This window comes from Gymnodraco acuticeps, unplaced genomic scaffold (genome assembly GCF_902827175.1).
Source record: "Gymnodraco acuticeps unplaced genomic scaffold, fGymAcu1.1, whole genome shotgun sequence".
In the NCBI taxonomy this organism is placed as follows: domain Eukaryota; kingdom Metazoa; phylum Chordata; class Actinopteri; order Perciformes; family Bathydraconidae; genus Gymnodraco; species Gymnodraco acuticeps.
In genome coordinates this window covers 186,474-205,556 of record NW_022991672.1, presented here as the reverse complement: position 1 = coordinate 205,556, position 19,083 = coordinate 186,474, and the positions used below count along the sequence as shown (strand labels likewise).

Sequence of the window (19,083 nt, the reverse complement as noted above, 5' to 3'; positions counted from 1 at the left end):
AGACTTATAATTTAACTTTAAATAAAGTTGTTATTTTGTATGCAGCATCCTCTCTCTCTCTCTCCCTCTCTCTCTATCACAGACACACACACGCGCACACACACACACACACACACATAGAGAGAGATCGTCTCAGCTCAGGGACTGAAGGACACAGTAAAGCGCAGCTGATAAGCGGCTTTAATCGGCTAATTTGGCCCTGCAGTGGCCTTTGCAGGAGGTGAACCCACCGGAGCTGAAAACACCGACACACTTCCCGGGGTGTGACCGCAGACACACTCCGGCTGCTGTCCACTCTTTCATCGAAGGACACACAGATATCCGCTTCAACTTTCCAATCTTTTAAGCTTTGGATCGATGTGTTTTTACTTTGTCACGACGTGAAGAAGAGGGGAAGTGGAACTTTTGAGCAGCTGTTCAATAATGATGAGTTAGGGGTGTCTTATTTTGCAAAAGCAACCTGTTTTACGAACAGTTCCTTTGCGTAAAGAGCTCACCACAGTAGATCTGAAGAGCATAATTGAAACTGTGAGCAGCTGTTTAATCATCATGAGTTAGGGGTGTCTAACTTTATCAAACCAACCAGTTTCCACCCTGTTTTACGCACTAGTTTTACGCACCTGTTTCCATCCTGTTTTACGCTCAGTTCCTTTGCGTAAAGTGCGCACCGGAGCTTCTTTTTTTGCTCCATGACGACCCCACAGTAAGGGGACCATAGTCCGGCCCGGGCTTCATGAGAGCCCGCGGGCCGGACCGTGGGGCGGACATGGCTGGGAACCTGAGCGGAGAGGTGGCCCCGGAGGCGGCCTCGGGGGGTTACAACGTGCCGGCCCTGGTGGTTGGGGTGCTGCTGATCGTGGTGATCATCGGCGGGAACCTGCTGGTGTGTCTCAGCGTGATGACGGAGAAGGCGCTGAAGACCACCACAAACTACTTCATCGTGAGTCTCGCGGTGTCGGATCTGATGCTCGCGGTGCTCGTGCTGCCACTCTTTGTGTATTCCGAGGTGAGATCGGAAATCAAGATTCAAGGCTTGTATTGTCATGTGCACATATAGCTACAGTGTAGTTATGTCAATGAACAGCTTAGGTCAGAGTCGCCTCCAACAGTGCAACACAATAAAACATAATAGTGCAAGTAAATAAAAATAAAATAAAACGAAAAGTAAACAAACACTGAAATGCAGCGAAAAAAAGGCAGAGTTGGAGAGGAGCAAAAGGAATCACCGAGAACCCGAAAAATATATTAGGACGATTATTGTTTACTGCGTGCAGAGGTTTGGTTGGTTTCTGTTAGATTTAGTCTAAAATGCCACCTTAATTTAAAGTTAAGTGTTTGTTTCAAATTAAGCGAATGTAAGGATGTTTAGTTCATCCAGGATGTTTGCACAACATATGTTAGTAAGCAGTGGTGTAAATGAACTAACATTTACTCAAGTAAACAATATTGAGGGAAAGTAATACACCTCATTTACTTAAGGGGTCATTTGGAAATGTGAATATATTTTATGCAGATCCAGGATGCATTACACAACATCTGCAGAATGTTCTTGGTATCAGATCATTTATAAAAATGAAAGTCAATGGCCCTTAAACCCTACTTAACTTGACCATTAACATGTTAACTAAGGAGAAAGCATTCTTTATAAATGTTTTTCTTAAGTACTTTATTGTTGCTTTTCGAGAATGTAATGGATATCTTAATTTGAATCAAAGTGTTGGCGTGATTTCTGGATTGAATTGAGGGTTTTTTGTTCATCCCGGATGCTTTACCCAACAGCTAATTGATAAGATAATTAAGGTGAAATTATTGTGCCCCCTATCAGTTTGTTAAATATTAAAAAATAAGGTGAAATCTTTGTACACCTCTGAAATAGATTTTAAGGGGGTTGGTAATAGCTTTTGAAAAAAAAAGGTGTCTCCACCTTAATTTAAATTCAATTAAATATGTGTTTAATTTTGTGTCTTTGCTTCTCATTTTATTTACTCAAGCCGCTCAAATATAAATATAATATTTACATACAATAATCTCAAATCATCGGAATTTATGCAACTTTGGATAAGATATGGCTTTTTCTTAAAGTCTCTGCAAAATTCTGATATATCTTTTGGAAAACTTTAGTGACTTTATAAAATTGCCAAATGATTGTATTACTTGAATCCTCCAGAAAGTTGATTTAGAGTCAAATCACTGGCTTTTTTCTGGAGCTTTTTAACTAAAGATGAGAGAAACCCATCCGGTACTTCCCCTCTACGTCATGGCCCCGCTCCTTTTTTGGGTGAAAACATTTGCTGCCATTTGACTGGCTATAAAAACAGATCCTGAAGTTTTTGGCCAATCCCATCCAAGAATTAAGAATACTGTGCCATTTTTACAATCTACAAAGAGTCCAGTGATGGTCAGTTAGGCAAACTAATGTCATTGGAGATTGATGATTGACGTCAATATTTAGTTAATGAAATCAATACAGGATCAATGTCCTGTAAGTCTGCCATTGGATGAGTGGCAGGCAGCAGCTAACACTTAAGATTCCCTATGGAGCATACAGTCACTACTTTTACTTTTTACATTACAACTGTTTACTTTGCCGATTGACATTAGCCTCATTAGCATCGTTAGCTGTGAGGATTCTTTGTTTTCATTATAAAAAGGGCGGGGCAGTTACTTTAGCCAGGCAGTATCTTAAACTGGCATTGAGGAAAAGTGGTGCTCAGAATATAATATATAATGGGGATGTATGACATTTGGGGAAGTAAATACATAAGCTGATGAAGATCAGGCTTTACGCTCAAAAGCTCCAGAACAATTGAGTAAGTGGGGCTTGAGGGGGGGTTTCTTTTGTTGTCATTTATGTTTGGTAAAAAATAGAACCATTAGACTCAGATGGATAAATTATTCAAATCCCCAACACGACCCAAAAACCCAAATCCATGTGTTGTTGATAGGTCTCATTGAGAAAACAGCTCTCTTTTCCAAGAGAGTCCTGGCCAAAGATAGGCAGCAGCTCAGTTACAGACAACAAGATCAGCCAAAGCATTTACAGACACAGCGGCCTGCTACAAAGTCATTTGGAGTCGCTTTGAGTCTGAGACCAGTTCTCTGAGCTTCAGCTCATTTTGCAGCTGGTTCAAAAGCCACAGGAGCATCGTAATCAAACGCCTTCTTTCCCAGTTCAGTACAGACTTTTGGGACAGTAGGAACAAGTCCTTGGAGCGGTATAATAATCATTTACAATTTTCTAATCAAAACATTCATTTAATTTATGGGTATATTTGACAGATGTTTTATTGTTAAATGATCCATATATATTTTTTAAATCTATATTTATCAGTGTTTTATTTGACATCAGTGATCATGGTTTTAACCCTGCGTACTGTCCCTTTAACAATCGGGATTCTAGCCGACTTTCAGCTGCAGCCCCGCCCCCTTTATGACGTCACTAAGTTCGTTTAATTTTAAAGGTCCCATGTCATGGCCATTTCTACTGATCATATCACCTCCTGCTGAGCATCACTGAAGTTAATACTAGTAAAAAACAGTAAACGTTATCAGCTTCAAAAGGCAGTTACTAGTTACTACAGAAACAGGTTCAAAGCTCAAGGCTACTTACCTCAGTGTGTACAAATGATATAAGATGAAATATCTAATTGTCATGCCTTTTATAAGCAACACTTGTAACATAACACCAGATCCCTTGCTTTGGACGGTCCAGAACAAATCTAATATTTAGATTCTACTTTGTTTAATAGAGTCAATTATAAAGATGTTTTCAAATACAGGAAATATGAAAATAAGTATAAGCTAATGCTAGCTTTGGCTGTGTGACTACCCGATTTGCATTGCGCATGCGCGAGATTGTCCGCCATATTGGACAGCTACATAGGCAACCAAAATAGGACATTTGTTTCGCAAAGCATACAAAAAAAACACAAAAAACCCAACAACATTAATCTGAACGAGAGATATGAGTTAATGTTATTACAATGTGACTTCACTATTATTTAACAACTACTTTTATTGGGTTAAGTACAATCTCAGAATAAGTGAGAAATTGATTTAACTTCTGTTAGACAGCTATCATACTGAAGACATATTTACAATTGCATAAAATATTTTTGTAGAGATATTTGAGACGTTTATGACTCGCGCATGCGCAATGCAAATCGGGCAGAGATGCAAATCGGGTAGTCACAGGCTGTATGCTCTCTAACCTAACTTAACCAGAGTTTACATTGCAGTTGTTTTGTGGCTGTTGCTAATGTAAATGTTGAGGTTTTTATCTTAACTGACACATTTCTATTGTGTAATATTCTTTATATGGTCAAATGGATGTATTACAGTCAGAATCAGATTTTAATCCAACTTTGACTAAATGTTTAGTAAGTGATATGTCTGTAGTGAACTCACCAGTGTTTGCAGAGTCCTGCTGTGTTGTTGAGAAAAAGCTGCTGGATTCAGTTGAGTGTTTCTTCAGAGAAACAGAGACGTGTCTCGGCTGCTGCTCTGCTGTCGCTCAGACAAACAACAGCTTTCATTTCCGGGAAATATAAACTCTTCTCTTACAGTGTGGTTTAACCTGTCAGTGGCAGTTTGCCAAGAGGAAGTGGAGGAAGATATATTGAGGCTTGTTATTTAACTTTGTGACGATGCATTTTACAGCTGATCCAAGAGGCTTTTCAAATAGTGTATTGAGCATAAGTAGGAGTATGTTCTCAATACATAAAGAACATCTCTTTACACATCTGGAGATTTATAGCTATATTTCACAACGCTGTGTTATGGTCCCTGTTTAAGAGCAGCTGGTGAAACATTTCCTGTTTGAAAATGGGTTTGTACTTAAAGGTCCCATGTCATGGCCATTTCTACTGATCATAATTCCATTGTTGAGGTCTACTAGAATAGATTTATATTGATTAATGTTCCAAACTCACATTGGTTTCTCATACAGCATCTCTGTATAGTATGTGTATTCACTCTCTGTCCTAAACGGCTTGTTGGAGCTCCTGCCCCACCCCTCCCTGTGAGCCCAGTGTGCTCTGATTGGTCGGTACGTTGCGAGGCTCGTTGCTGCTCGCCGCAGCTGCGAGGAGCAGACAAGTTTCCGGGTCGGCGATACAGCGGGACAGCGTGAAACTCATCCTGAGCACACACAAACACTCACAGCTGAAGTAAAAACAATACGTGTGGCTTGATATTGAGTAAGAACAAGGTTTATAATGCTGTGAGAATGGGTCTGTGGAGAGCATTTCTCCGCCATCCCAACTCGTCTATTACCAGCGTTCAGGGAGCTCTATACAAGTCAATGGGACTCCCTGTTAGTTAGCCAAGGGGTCCTGGTGTGTGAGGTGCTCCAAGGATTGGTCCATTTGGGCCAATCCGGTCATTTGTTGTTGATCTGGGTGTTCACACGTCACAGAACCCAGGAAGTAAACAATGGAACATGAGAAATGTCCAACGAGGCGTTCTGGGGCAGCAGACAGGTATTTTCTGTGTTAGAGTTTTACTCGCTACAGGGTGTACTTTGAGGGTTTGTGACTGCAGACCATTTACATGCAGAAAAACCTTCATAACACACAAGGGGACGGGTAATAACCAGAAAAGCATGACATAGGCCCTTTAATACAATATGATCTTAATATATTGTATTATTAATTAACTCAGTAATTATTACGCTTACCCAAGCTCACTGGAAACTACCCTGTTTTTTTGCAGCGATCACGACTGACATCATATTTTTATAATAACAATTTAGTTAAAGTTTGAACACAGTTACAATCAGTCTTTGTCTATTTGAGGACACCAGATGAACTGTACATTCCTCCGTAGGTCGTCTCACATCCGGGGTCGAAGGTCAGCTGAAGGGGCTCCTGAAACAACAATGGGGATTTAGGAAATCCATGAAGACAATAACAACAAGTCTGTGTTTGTCACATAGCGTTGATTCTCTGGAGCCTGTGCGTTTGTTTATCCATGCATCATGTTCTTTCAGTCATCACAGTTCACCTTTTGTTTGTGTGGTTATCTAAACTGCTTTTGTTTACAACATTGGAGCACAACAAGTAATTTGTCATAGATATTATATTAATAAGTCAGAGCTATTATGAGAGAGCTTTTATTAAAGAGAACACTTTAATGTTTCTTTAATTAAGCCCCAAAGACCCCTTCGGCGGGTCTTTTTTTTCTCACGACACTGTGTCTCAGGGCATCTTAATATTTAAAAACCTATTAATGTGTTATACCAGATTAACGGAAATAATCTCAGCTAACTGACGATACAAACCATGTTTACCAAAACAAAACACAAGTCTCATAAGAAGCATCTAAATGACCCCTGAGCGAAAAATGCTAACGCACTTTGGCACAGAACTCAAGATAAAGATACCCTTATTACTTATCGTAGCTGCACTTACAAGATATCCGATTAAAGCTGAGATTCCACAGATCATTTTAGTATAGTATCATCACTGAGCGATCCGAACTCGCGAACAGGGCAAGCAAACACAGACATCACAACACGTACCTTTACGGAGCTTTTACGGGAGATCGTCTCACCGTAGCTGTCAATCTGATCAAAAGACGTGTTCAATGGCATTAAAACGAGAAAAAACGCGGCTGAATCGGTTAATCCATAGGTTGATAATGTGTATGTCACTTTGAAAAAATTATTTATAATCCATAATTCCATTTTTATGTAAAAATCGGAGAGTAAAAGTTAGCTGCTAATGGTAGCCACCAGAGTTATTGCAGCTTCCCGTTTTGGCTATGCATCACTCTCACTCCTTATTTGGTAATGTGTGTGTGTATGTGGGAGTTCCCCTCGATTCCATTGGATCTGACGGTTAGCAAGAGGTGTCAATCATTAAAATCGACCAAGGGGGGCCAGAGACATGGAAAATCCACCCAAATGACCCCAGAAGTGTTTTTTTTGGTGCTAAATATCTCTAAAAAGGTCAAATTTAACTTGTTTTGCATCGATCTTGATACAGGGTACTTATTATATGTTGTAGTTTGGATTCCTAAAGCTTTTAGTCTACCATCCCATCATTCAAGGGTGGTTTTCACTATAAGTATTTTTTTTCTTTTTTGACGGACACAATAATTTACATTTTTTTACTGTGTTCAATCTGAATTTACTTTAAAATAAAAACATCTATATTGATTCTGACACTTCTACATACAACTCACAGGTGTAACCTTGCTTTGAGAACAAATATTATTAATTTAACCCTTTTAGAAGGGAATATATGGTAATTTTTCTGGGAATGTCATTTTCGAGCCTGAGACCTGAAAAACAGGCTCGGGGCTTAACAGGTTAAATAAACAGTAGTTCAATAATACTGTTGGAGCTGTATATTGATTTGTTATTTAATGGTGGCGGTGGGATTGGTGCACCAGACGAGCATGTGGTTTTTTCCCCGGGAACATAGGATATTCTACAGGAGAAACCACAGGAGAGGCAACCATTGTTCTGTATGTGTAGAGAATAAAAGAACAAACACAACGTTCTCGTCTGGACATCGACTATTTACCTGCGTTAGGACTCGCTCTCTGGTGCCCAGCGGCCTATTTAGTTTAAGTTACGCAGGTCCTTCCTTCAGGCTGTATAACCATCATGGTCCCTGGTAGACCCCCGCACATATAACAACAAAGACTATAACACCCCTTGTTTTGCAATACCAATTATGTGCATATGTCGTTGATAGCTGTGCAATATATACCTGGCTGCTATCTCTCTCAGAACTGTTACAGGATGTGTATTTTGTAAATTGTGTTATTTTTTTATCTTTAATATTTTGTATTGCTGCTTCTTAGTTAACATTAAGCTTTCTTTGGTTATTTTCTTGCTGTAACAAATGCAAACTTACCCTCTATGGCAGTGCTTCTCAAACTCTTTTCAGTAATGTTCCCCCTTTGAAACATTTTCTCAGCCAAGTACCGACCCGAACATTTTTGATCGAAAAAGCCTATACAAATGATTACAATGTAGTGATGTTCCCTCAGTGTGTGATTTATTAACTCCTTCGTGCATGCACAACAAACTAAGGATATTTTCATCTTCATGCATGAAAAACAGATTTTTCCAAGGAGATTTTCAATTTAAGTCATATGTTTAACAAACCAATGAACAATATTATATATTGTGAAAAACTATAAAATACAATACACACATTTGACATTTATATGAGGACCCCCTTGGTGGTTCTAGGAATATTTTATATACAATTGTGTGTTGTGCTTATTGTACTAAGATTATTTTTGTAATCATGCATTGTATTTTTTTAAATAACCTTTTTTTTATTTTATTTTTGAAATCTCACGTACCCCCTGCAGTACCCCAACGTACCCCCAGGGGTCCGCGTACCCCCATTTGAGAATCACTGCTCTATGGGACGAAAAAAGGTGTTCTGATTCTGATTATTTTATCTCTTTGTTTAGCCGTCACAAATACTAAGTATTTATTTATTGTATTATTTCTGCTATTACGGTTAAATGTTTAATTTTATACATTTTTTAACCATGTATTGTTTTACGTTGTATATTGTCATGCTTAGAGCTTTTAATTGCATTCACATTTATATAAATATATATTTTAATGTATTTCATAATTGTTATATGTAGGATTTGTATTTATTTTATTTTACAGTTTTTTGTATTACATGTGCAATTATGAGTTTAATATTAACTGCACAGATGGTCCATTTATCCTATTTTTTCAATTGTTAATGTTTATCATTTAATTTCTTTGCATTTTATTTAGTTTTTATATATTCTTTTAAAACAAATGTTGCATACATGCAATATTATTTTAATAAAGTAAAAGCAATCACATATTATTGGCTCTGTTGAGAACAGTACTTGAGTAAATGTATTTAGTTAAATGTGTTTATGTGTGTACAGCTTGTAAGTTAATGTTGATAAGTAAACATACATACTGTGTGTTTCTTCAGTTCCAGGACGGCGTGTGGACCCTCAGCACCTCGGTCTGTGACTACCTGATGACGATGGACGTGATGCTGTGCACCGCCTCCATCTTCAACCTCTGCGCCATCAGTGTCGACAGGTAAATATTATTGCCGCAAGGGATTGTGGGAAGACATTATCTCACATCCCTTAGTATTTGATGGTTCATAATTCCCTATAGAGTCGTGCAGTGATGAGATTTTTGTAGGCTGACCTGGAAGGTAGCATCACAAGGCCTCGACAAAAATCTAACAGATTTTTTCGTCTGATTACCAAATATTTCAGAAAATAGGATCTCCACACGTAAATTATACTTATATGTTTTGTTCAGCACGATATTAACCCCAATTTTAAGATTTTTGAAGAGTAAATGCGATCGTTCAAGGTAAATAGCTAACGTTAGGCTATAAACGACCTACAGCATGGTCACATGACTTCACGTCACCACCGCTGAGCTAAAGGCGGCTAATGTTGTGCTATAAAGGAACTACAGCACGGTCATATGACTTCACGTCACCTCCGCTAAGCTAAAGGTGGCTAATGTTGTGCTATAAAGGAACTACAGCATGGTCACATGACTTCACGTCACCACCGCTGAGCTAAAGGCGGCTAATGTTGTGCTATAAAGGAACTACAGCACGGTCACATGACTTCACGTCACCACCGCTGAGCTAAAGGCGGCTAATGTTGGGCTATAAAGGAACTACAGCACGGTCACATGACTTCACGTCACCACCGCTGAGCTAAAGGCGGCTAATGTTGGGCTATAAAGGAACTACAGCACGGTCACATGACTTCACGTCACCTCCGCTAAGCTAAAGGAGGCTAATGTTGGGCTATAAAGGAACTACAGCACGGTCACATGACTTCACGTCACCACCGCTAAGCTAAAGGTGGCTAATGGTCGGGGTGATGAGGTTCAGTCGTCTCATTTAGACACTTGTTAGCAACCCCTGATTTTATGACACATAAAAGCTTCACTCAATTACAAGTGGGTTGTTTACTGATGTAATTGATGTTGTAGGACAGACCTTGAAAATCTCTTCAACTTATTTCAGACATCCAACTATCAACCCTTTCAAAAAAAATTTGACTTTGAGATGAGGGAACAGGAAGTAGTAAAATGCGAACACATCTTTATGGTTTTAGGACTCATTACTGCACCGTGCTATGCTAAAACGGAAGCATTGAGGCTCCTTTTCTTAGCATTTAGAGAATTTGAACAGCATACCTACCACTTTATAACTTGGTTTATTTCACTCAGTCAGGAAGCTTCACAAGCAAAAAACACTTTTCCACCAAGGTGTTTTTCAGCTTCAGTCAGGGTCATCCAGCTAATTAATCAAAACCAGAACCCTGAGGTCTTCAGCTCTCCATCTGAAGGGTCAGATCATCGAGCCACAGTTCACTCTAATGCGGAAATATTAGGACAACCTTTTTGTCTTGTTCCTGTAATAGCCCCAAAAGAAGAAAAATGAGAGGATGCGTCCGCGGTGATGAACTGCCGGCATCACTCTGCACTCGTTAGTTTGACACAATGAGATTATCCGAACTCTCGGGCTGATGTTGAAGGATGAAACTCTGGAGCTGCCCCTCAAAGCTGATGTCCCAACTCCAGATAAATATGATTAGAGCCGAGACTGATGGAGGCAGTGGAGCTAACGGGGACTGATGCTGATGATCTGAAGCTTTTTAGAGGATTTACTGTCTGAATAATTTAACAGAGCGGGCAGGAAACAAATCGTGAAGGTCTGCAGAGTCCACCTGGCTTCTGGTTCCTCTGCAGGTTTGATTTAACATCAAACTGACTGATGACCTGCTGTCATTCAGTGATGGATTACTGAACAATGCCACGGCCCCCAGGACTGAGTGGGCCTTTGAGACAGAGGATGTAGACTATGTATTATTGTCACCACACCAGAATGTTTTCTGTCCATATTGTTGCTCCTGAAGTCCTAAATTAAGGGACTCATTTGACATTTTGGCAAAACCAATTAGGTTAGCTTAGCATAAAGACATGCAACCACGTCGCCTGAAAATGGATGTTGCCGTATGACTAAACTGCATCCTCAAATACCATTCTAGGGAATTATATTTTCCCGGGTCGCAGTTTTTAATGCGTTGTTAAAATGATAAATTAAACAAAAAACGGTAAAGCTTAGAAAACATTTCCTGATTTTAGACTTTTTTCTAGGAATTCAGATTTTTTCCCCCAGAATTCAGACTTTTTTCTCAGACCTCAAAACTAAAAATCACTTTTGGCCTGATCCCCAAAATGTGGACCTTATCCTCCTCCGTAGAATAGGGGTGAAAATAGGACTTCAGATTATAATTTGATGAGGAGTTGATAAACTAAACGTCTCTCCAGAGGTTGAACCCTTTACATTTCAATGACGCCATGACCTTTCCTCTAGCAAACAAACTGTACGTATTTAGTTTAGTTTAGTTTATTTGTTTATAGTGTCGTGGACAGTTCCCATTAATCCACTGTCACAAACAACAGTAAACGGGGCAGTTTTAGCCAACATTGCTAATTTCTATCAATCAATCAATCAATGTTTATTTATATAGCCCAATATCACAAATATTACATTTGTCTCAGTGGTCTTCACAGTGTGTACAGAATATCAGTATGACAATACAACACCCTCTGTCCTTAGACCCTCTGTCCTCAGACCCTCTGTCCTTAGACCCTCTGTCCTTAGACCCTCACATCGTACAAGGAAACACTTCCGGAGAAACCCCACAGTTTAAGGGAAAAATGGGAGAAACCTCAGGGAGAGCAACAGAGGAGGGATCCCTCTCCCAGGACGGACAGACGTGCAATAGATGCCGTGTGTAAATCGAAGAGATAATACATTTGCAACATAGGTAGTCCAAATGTTTGGAAATGCATTTTTCCAGCTGTTGTCCCCGGCCAGATGATAATGGACACCTTTTTAAAATCACAATACATCAACAGCATTGAGGCGCAGTGCCTTTGCACAAACTGCAGTTTCATTTACGGCCATCAAACACTGGAATATTCTTCTAGTTGAACTTAAAACCTGTACTGACTTTAACTCTTTCTCTTATGGTGCAAAACAATTGATCTTAAGCAACCAGTCATGCCAACATTAATTACACTGTAACCTGGGTTTTTCAATCTTAACTGTATTGTAATATTATATTTTAACTGTTCTATGTATTATTGTATTGACCTGTACTTAAATCATGTTTTATAATTGTTTGTGTGATAGAGATTATGCAATGTTTGTTGATTGTTATGTACCTGCCCAAGGACTGCAGATGGAAATGAGCTATTAGCTCAAATCTGGCATAATTCATCTCTTCTCTTTTCTGAGATTAATGTATTTGCATTGCTTGTTGAAATGAATACATAATAATCATAAGCATTAGTTATAAAGCAAGGATGAAAGGATTTAAAGCTACACACTAAAACCTTCTCTGCCGTGTTGCAGGTTCATCGCTGTAGTCATCCCTCTGAACTACAACAGGAAGCACGTGGACATGCGTCAGACGGTGCTGCTGTCGGCCACCTGGGTCGTGGCGCTGGCCGTGGCGTCGCCCGTCGTGTTCGGCATCAACAACGTGCCGGGCCGCGACCCCACCGAGTGCAAACTGGAGAACGACGACTACGTGCTGTACTCGTCCGTGTGCTCCTTCTTCATCCCGTGTCCCATCATGCTGCTGCTGTACTGCGGCATGTTTCGAGGCCTGAGGCGATGGGAAGAAGCTCGGAGAGCCAAGCTGAAGAACAGTATTCTGGACTGCCGGAAGCTTCAAGAAACGGCCGCTGCGCTGCCGGCGCTCGCCGCTCTGCCGCCATTACTGCCGCCCGTCATCAGAGGTGGGAAGTAGTGGAGTACAAATACTTCGTTACTACTTAAAGGTCACCTATTATGCAAAATGCACTTTAAACACGAGTATCTGTACTTCTACTTGAGTAAAGGATGTGTTTACTCTTGCCTCCTTATAGAGAGGGAGCTGACGGAGAGTCCGGAGCAGCAGTCTACCTTCAAGTCCTCCAAAAAGTCCTCGGAGTTAAAGGGCGGCCCCGTGCCCACCGTCAGCTTCTCAGAGATCAAGTACAACCAGGAACCTCGCCGGAGAAAAACGGCTAAGATCAACAACCGGGAGAGGAAGGCCATGAAGGTGCTTCCTGTCGTTGTAGGTAAGGTTCACTTCCTGTCTAACGAGTTACATTACATTACATTGCATTTAGCTGACGCTTTTATCCAAAGCGACTTACAATAAGTGCGTTCGACCAACAAAATACAAACTTGAAGAAAACAGAATCATATAAGAACATCAGGTTTCATAGAGCAAAAACATTTCAAGTGCTACTCAACTGGCTTTAGATAAGCCAGTCCTTTATAGTGCTTTGTTAGTAATTCTATCGCTCGAAGTGGAGTCCTAGTAGTTACTACTATCATATGTATCGGTATGTACTATCATATGTATATACAGTATGTACTATCATATACAGTATATTATGAGCCTATATTTCTGCTACTGCAGTATTTTTGACCTTCCAAAAAAAGTCCAAGTACTCAGGAGTCAGATTTTACAGTATTATATTATTAAAGATTTATATTGAACAGTTTTTATTCACAATTAATGACTGGTTATAAAATGGGCGCTGGAAGGTACTTGAACGCCTCACACCCATCTGATGTGTGTTCAGAGGCACTAACACAACAGTGAGAAAAGGTCGTCCTATTCATAGCAGTGAGTGTTGGTTCTAGTGCGTAGAAGTGCTTCTCTTTAGCACACAGCGGCTAATCCTGCAGCTCCTTAATCTGAAATCCAGTTATTACGTAAAGCTTGTCCCATGGTCTCATGAACCTCTCATTAGCTCAGGAGACAGCATGTCTTCACAATAATAAGTCACTCATTTGCAATGCAATGTATCAAATTCATTTCTGCAGGAAGAGAATCAGATTACGTTTGGTGTTGTGTTCCTCACAGGATTCTTCATCGTAAAAACAGTACATTTACAAGTAAACTTTAGCTTTTTTAAATAACAGATTCTCACAACTCTTACCATCGATTTAAAGAGGCCCTGTTTTGGGGGTTTTAGTGCATGCTAACGGTCTGCAAAGGCTGAAATCCCTGTGAGAGTAACTGTAACTCTAATTAGAATATTTAACTGATACATTTTTTAGTTATAGTTAAAAGTATTGTTTGTAAATATAAAATAATGTAACCTTTAAACCTGTAACCCAATTTTTTAGTACTCAGAATCCTGACGTACTTTTTTTTCTAAAAATGTAGACTTTTTTTCTCGGAATTCAGATTATTTTCTGGGCCCTCAAAACAAAAATCCCTTTTGGTCAGATCCCAAAAATAATTCACATTGCCCTAATCCTCCTAGAAAAGTGATATTTGAAATTGGAATCTGATTCTATCACTTGAAAGTCAACCGGAGTTGATTGCTTAATTGAATTAAGTTGAACTCAACGGCTTCTTCAGTTGTGCTATTTGGGAAATGTGTGTCCTCACCTAGCCTCGCGTGGATGGTGAAGATTAGAAGCCAAGGATTAGTCACTTTCAAAGCGTTCGGCCTGACCTGAGAGCAGCAGTTTGACGACTTTCTTCTGCACCTGTTGGTAGAAAGCAGTTCCTTGTGATGGCTCCACAGGATTTTTGACATCCACCTGGATTCAACTTATTATTATAGACACATACATTTTAAAACATTTGGACTACCTACGTTGTAAATGTATTATCTTTTCAATTTACACACGGCATCTATTGCACGTCTGTCCGTTTTGAAATGTACTTGAGAATGTTCCTGACTGATATGGACGGGTAAAGAGTTCCAGCTGAGCATGGCTGTAACTGACTGTTTTCTGTCTCATATTTGATTTTGATTTAGATTTGGGTAATACGAACCTTCCTACTATTGCATGTCATGTTTGATAGTTATGTTGGGCATACTGCGCTATAGACCCTTGTAAGTGAGTCACTGTAATATTTCGGACAAAATGTAACACCTGACTTCTTCTCCCTGTCTTCCTGCAGGTGCCTTCCTGTTCTGCTGGACTCCGTTCTTCGTGCTTCACACGGTGAGAGCTCGATGTCAGGACTGCTACGTTCCTCCGGCTCTGATGAGCGTGGTGACGTGGCTCGGATACTTCAACAGCGCCCTGAACCCCGTCATCTACACCGTGTTCAACACAGAGTTCAGGAAGTTCTTCAAGCGGTTCCTGCACAGCTGCTTCTCCAAGAACGCCTCATGAACACTCGAGATGCTGCAGGAAGAGACGCCTTTTTTTATTCCAACGAGACACTACGGATGTTCTTTTAGGGTCTGTCCATTGTTTCAGTGATTTTTCTACATAAGAAAGGTTTGTTTGAGCTTCCTGTGAAGAGGCTAAAGAACAAACTACCTCAAACCAACAAGAACGGATTTTATATGTCAGATCTTTTTAGAATAAAGGTTTTTATAAAAAAAGACTCCAGAGAGATGCATTCACTTGTGTTGAAAACTATGGGACATATTTGATCCTACAGACTAATAGAAATGAATTGTGTGAAAACTATATGACTCTTTTTTCCTGTTATTACATTTTGTGTAAATGTCCTCTTCTCCCTCCTCCTCATCGAATCCAGATCTTCATCATCTTCCTCTTGCCATCTCCTCATCAAATCCAAATCTTCTTCATCCCTTCTCCTCATCAAATCCAGATCTTCATCACCACCACCAGTGTCTAGACCCCAAAAGGGGGCTTCCTAATATACTCACGGCTGCACTTCCCCCTTAAGATATATACGATCGGGGATCAGGGCCTAATCGCTCAAGACTATTAACATTTCCATCATGGCGCATGCGTAAATAAATGTTCTTTAAACTAAAAATGAAGTCTCTCCTGATTGAAATATTCTCTATCTGTATCCTGCAGGTCAGAAATGGCTGGAAAGTTTATCTGTCCTCGTGCTTTTGGCCAATTTTGTGTGTCTTAGTTTCATCATCCAATTAAAATGTTTATATCAAACATTCGCTCCAATAAATAAACCTTAACAAATACATAATGAGATGAATAAAAAACACTAACAAATTACAATTAGGAAGGTTTTATACAATATATTTCAGATCATAAATCTGCTTCTTCACTGGTGTGTGATGATAACAATACAATATATCTGTTTTATTCTGACCTTGAGTTTTAGGACGTTTTCTCTCAGACTTCAATCATCTCAAGATTCATTTTAGCAGCCGAATACGAAGATTATTTATTTAAGTTGCTAACCATCATCAGTCAGGTGCCGTGTCTCCTGATAAATCACAGCTTACACAATGACAGAAAATATGATAAAAGAGTGTCTGCTGCTGCTCACTGATAGAGAAGCTGCCACACAAACTGTAAATGTATACACAAACGTTAAATGTCTTCTTTAAATCAGTCGCTCCCAAACAATTTCTCCTTAAGGGACCCTTTCCTATGAACAACTAAACTGAAGACCCCTGGCTCTTTTCCTCCTCCTTTCCATTCATATTATATATTTGGGTGATTTGAAGATTTTGTCATGAATGACTCAATAGAGCGGTGCAGGGGTGACGTATTTACCCGGAAGTAAGCTGCTGGTTCCCTCGTCAAGAAAGCAACGGGATTTCTCCATAGGATTTTGGAAAATAGCTCGAAATAAGGTCTCTGGAAAACGAGCCTGTTTGATAAATGCACGTTTTGTTCAGCCGGATAATCTCCACATGTCTACCCTACATTTATAATGTTCAAATCATAAATGTAATCGCCAGAAGCTAAATGCTAACGTTATGCTATAAAGGAACTACAGCCGAGTACAGCAGCACGACTTCAACGTCACGCCGACTTAAGATCCATATTCAAACATACAGATTCTAAATGGTACAAGTTGAAGCGTTTGTTTTAACAGTTTGCAGCAGGCAGGTACTTGCTTTCAAGAAGAACAGGGCAAACTAACTTAGAGGAGTGTTTACGTGTTCGGCGTAATGACGTACAACGGCCTGGACAACTTCTGTAGTCCTATTCAGCCACTTGGTCACAACCATCGTTTTTCAGACACGTAAACTCTTCAGAAATCACCAGTGGGGTCACTGCTGATGGATTTAATGTCGTAGAACAAAACATGATCCGTCTCTTAAATGTGTCTCAACCACAGACCTTATTTCCAGATATTTTCCAAAATCCTATGGAGAAATCCCATTAGCCACTTTCACACCAAGTACTTTGCCTACTTAGTTGCCCAGCAGCAGTTAGGTGCCCAGCACTTAGTGCCCTCATGCAGGCCCGGTTCCAGAACAAAATGACTCAGGGTGCATCTGAGATTAGAGAGGGTGCAGTGGTAAAGTGCTATTTTTATAAGTGGGGAGTGGACCTAACACCCTCTAGGGGGTCCTCATCTCCTCTAGGAGGGTCCTCACCTCCTCTAGGTGGGTCCGGGGGCATGCTCCCCCGGAAATAATGTTTTTTTAAATATTGAAGTTAAAAGCATCAATCTGGTGCACTTTGAGAGCAAAATTAAGAGATCTATGGATCTATGTGCTCCTTGCTTGATTCATGCCTTCCCAGTCCCTTATCACGTACCCTATAAGAGCATGGCGCCAGTTGTAGTAGCCAGTTGTGGTGAAGGCATCTGACTCACTTGAACCGAAATGTCTACATGCATAGCAGAAGATGGCGTCTTTTTTACATGAATATTCCAGCCAATCTCTGTTTTGAAACCATGAGCTGCAAAATGAGTAGCCTACAGACGAGTTGGGCACTTTTTTAAATATACCTGGGCAGGCTCTGTTTTGCCGAGGTCCTCTGGCACTTGCGGGCCGCTGAGGGGTGGCGGTGTTTGGGGCAACAAAGACGGCTGTGGCTGCTCCGCCTCTGTGGGCGAGGCGGGCAAAGCTGGCGAGTCGGGCGTTATTGTCCACGACAGTGGCCGCGGGCAACGTAATGTCCCCATGATCTGAACTGTTATTACCTGCAGTAGATGCAGTGTTACTGCTGGCGATAAGGGCTGGTTGTTTTAACCATTTTCTGATGTCCATCACTGACACTGATAGCTTTGTAAGAACCTTGCAGATGACGAACGCGCAGCGGCACAGGTCACACGCACCTGACATAATAACGTTACTTACCGTTTAAATTGACCAAATAAATGCAGCAATTTTATTTAACCACAATTCCAATTTATTTTATTTCAACTAAATTCTTCTTATTATTATTATTATTATATATGTAATATATTTTTTTTTTCACTTTTCATTTTTCAAATGAGGGTGCATAACGACTCAACTGAGGGTGCAATGCACCCTTATGCACCCCCGTAGAACCGGGCCTGCCCTCATGGAACTAGTAGTTCCATGAGGGCACTAAGGAACATCAGCAGGAGAGGACTCTTTAAAGTAGAGACACTACATACTGATATACACCTCAACATCAGCAGGAGAGCACTCTTTAAAGTAGAGACACTACATACTGATATACACCTCAACATCAGCAGGAGAGCACTCTTTAAAGTAGAGACACTATACTGATATACACCTGAACATCAGCAGGAGAGCACTCTTTAAAGTAGAGACACTACATACTGATATACACCTCAACATCAGCAGGAGAGCACTCTTTAAAGTAGAGACACTACATACTGATATACACCTGAACATCAGCAGGAGAGGACTCTTTAAAGTAGAGACACTACATACTGATATACACCTGAACATCAGCCGGAGAGGACTCTTTAAAGTAGAGACACCACATACTGATATACACCTGAACATCAGCAGGAGAGGACTCTTTAAAGTAGAGACACTACATACTGATATACACCTGAACATCAGCAGGAGAGGACTCTTTAAAGTAGAGACACTACATACTGATATACACCTGAACATCAGCAGGAGAGGACTCTTTAAAGTAGAGATACTACATACTGATATACACCTGAACATCAGCAGGAGAGGACTCTTTAAAGTAGAGACACTACATACTGATATACACCTGAACATCAGCAGGAGAGGACTCTTTAAAGTAGAGACACTACATACTGATATACACCTGAACATCAGCAGGAAAGGACTCTTTAAAGTAGAGACACTACATACTGATATACACCTGAACATCAGCAGGAGAGGACTCTTTAAAG

General features: G+C 40.2%; 2 protein-coding genes across 6 annotated transcripts in view; one reads left to right on the top strand and one right to left on the bottom strand.

The window, feature by feature from the left end:
- Positions 1–4,770, bottom strand: part of LOC117534491 (NACHT, LRR and PYD domains-containing protein 14-like) — a 40,030-nt gene extending 35,260 nt beyond the window's left edge. For all 5 annotated transcript variants that reach the window (XM_034198692.1, XM_034198695.1, XM_034198696.1 and 2 more), the window contains exon 1: positions 4,408–4,770. The gene's annotated coding sequence lies outside the window, so the exon portion shown is untranslated. The remainder of the gene's footprint in view (positions 1–4,407) is intronic.
- LOC117534493 (D(4) dopamine receptor-like) lies at positions 767–15,825 on the top strand. The gene is made up of 5 exons (XM_034198700.1): positions 767–1,006; positions 8,949–9,061; positions 12,423–12,811; positions 12,941–13,135; positions 14,989–15,825. Exons 1-5 carry the CDS (start codon positions 767–769, stop codon positions 15,204–15,206), a joined length of 1,155 nt encoding a protein of 384 aa, XP_034054591.1. The 3' UTR covers positions 15,207–15,825.
- The last annotated feature ends 3,258 nt before the right edge of the window (positions 15,826–19,083 follow it).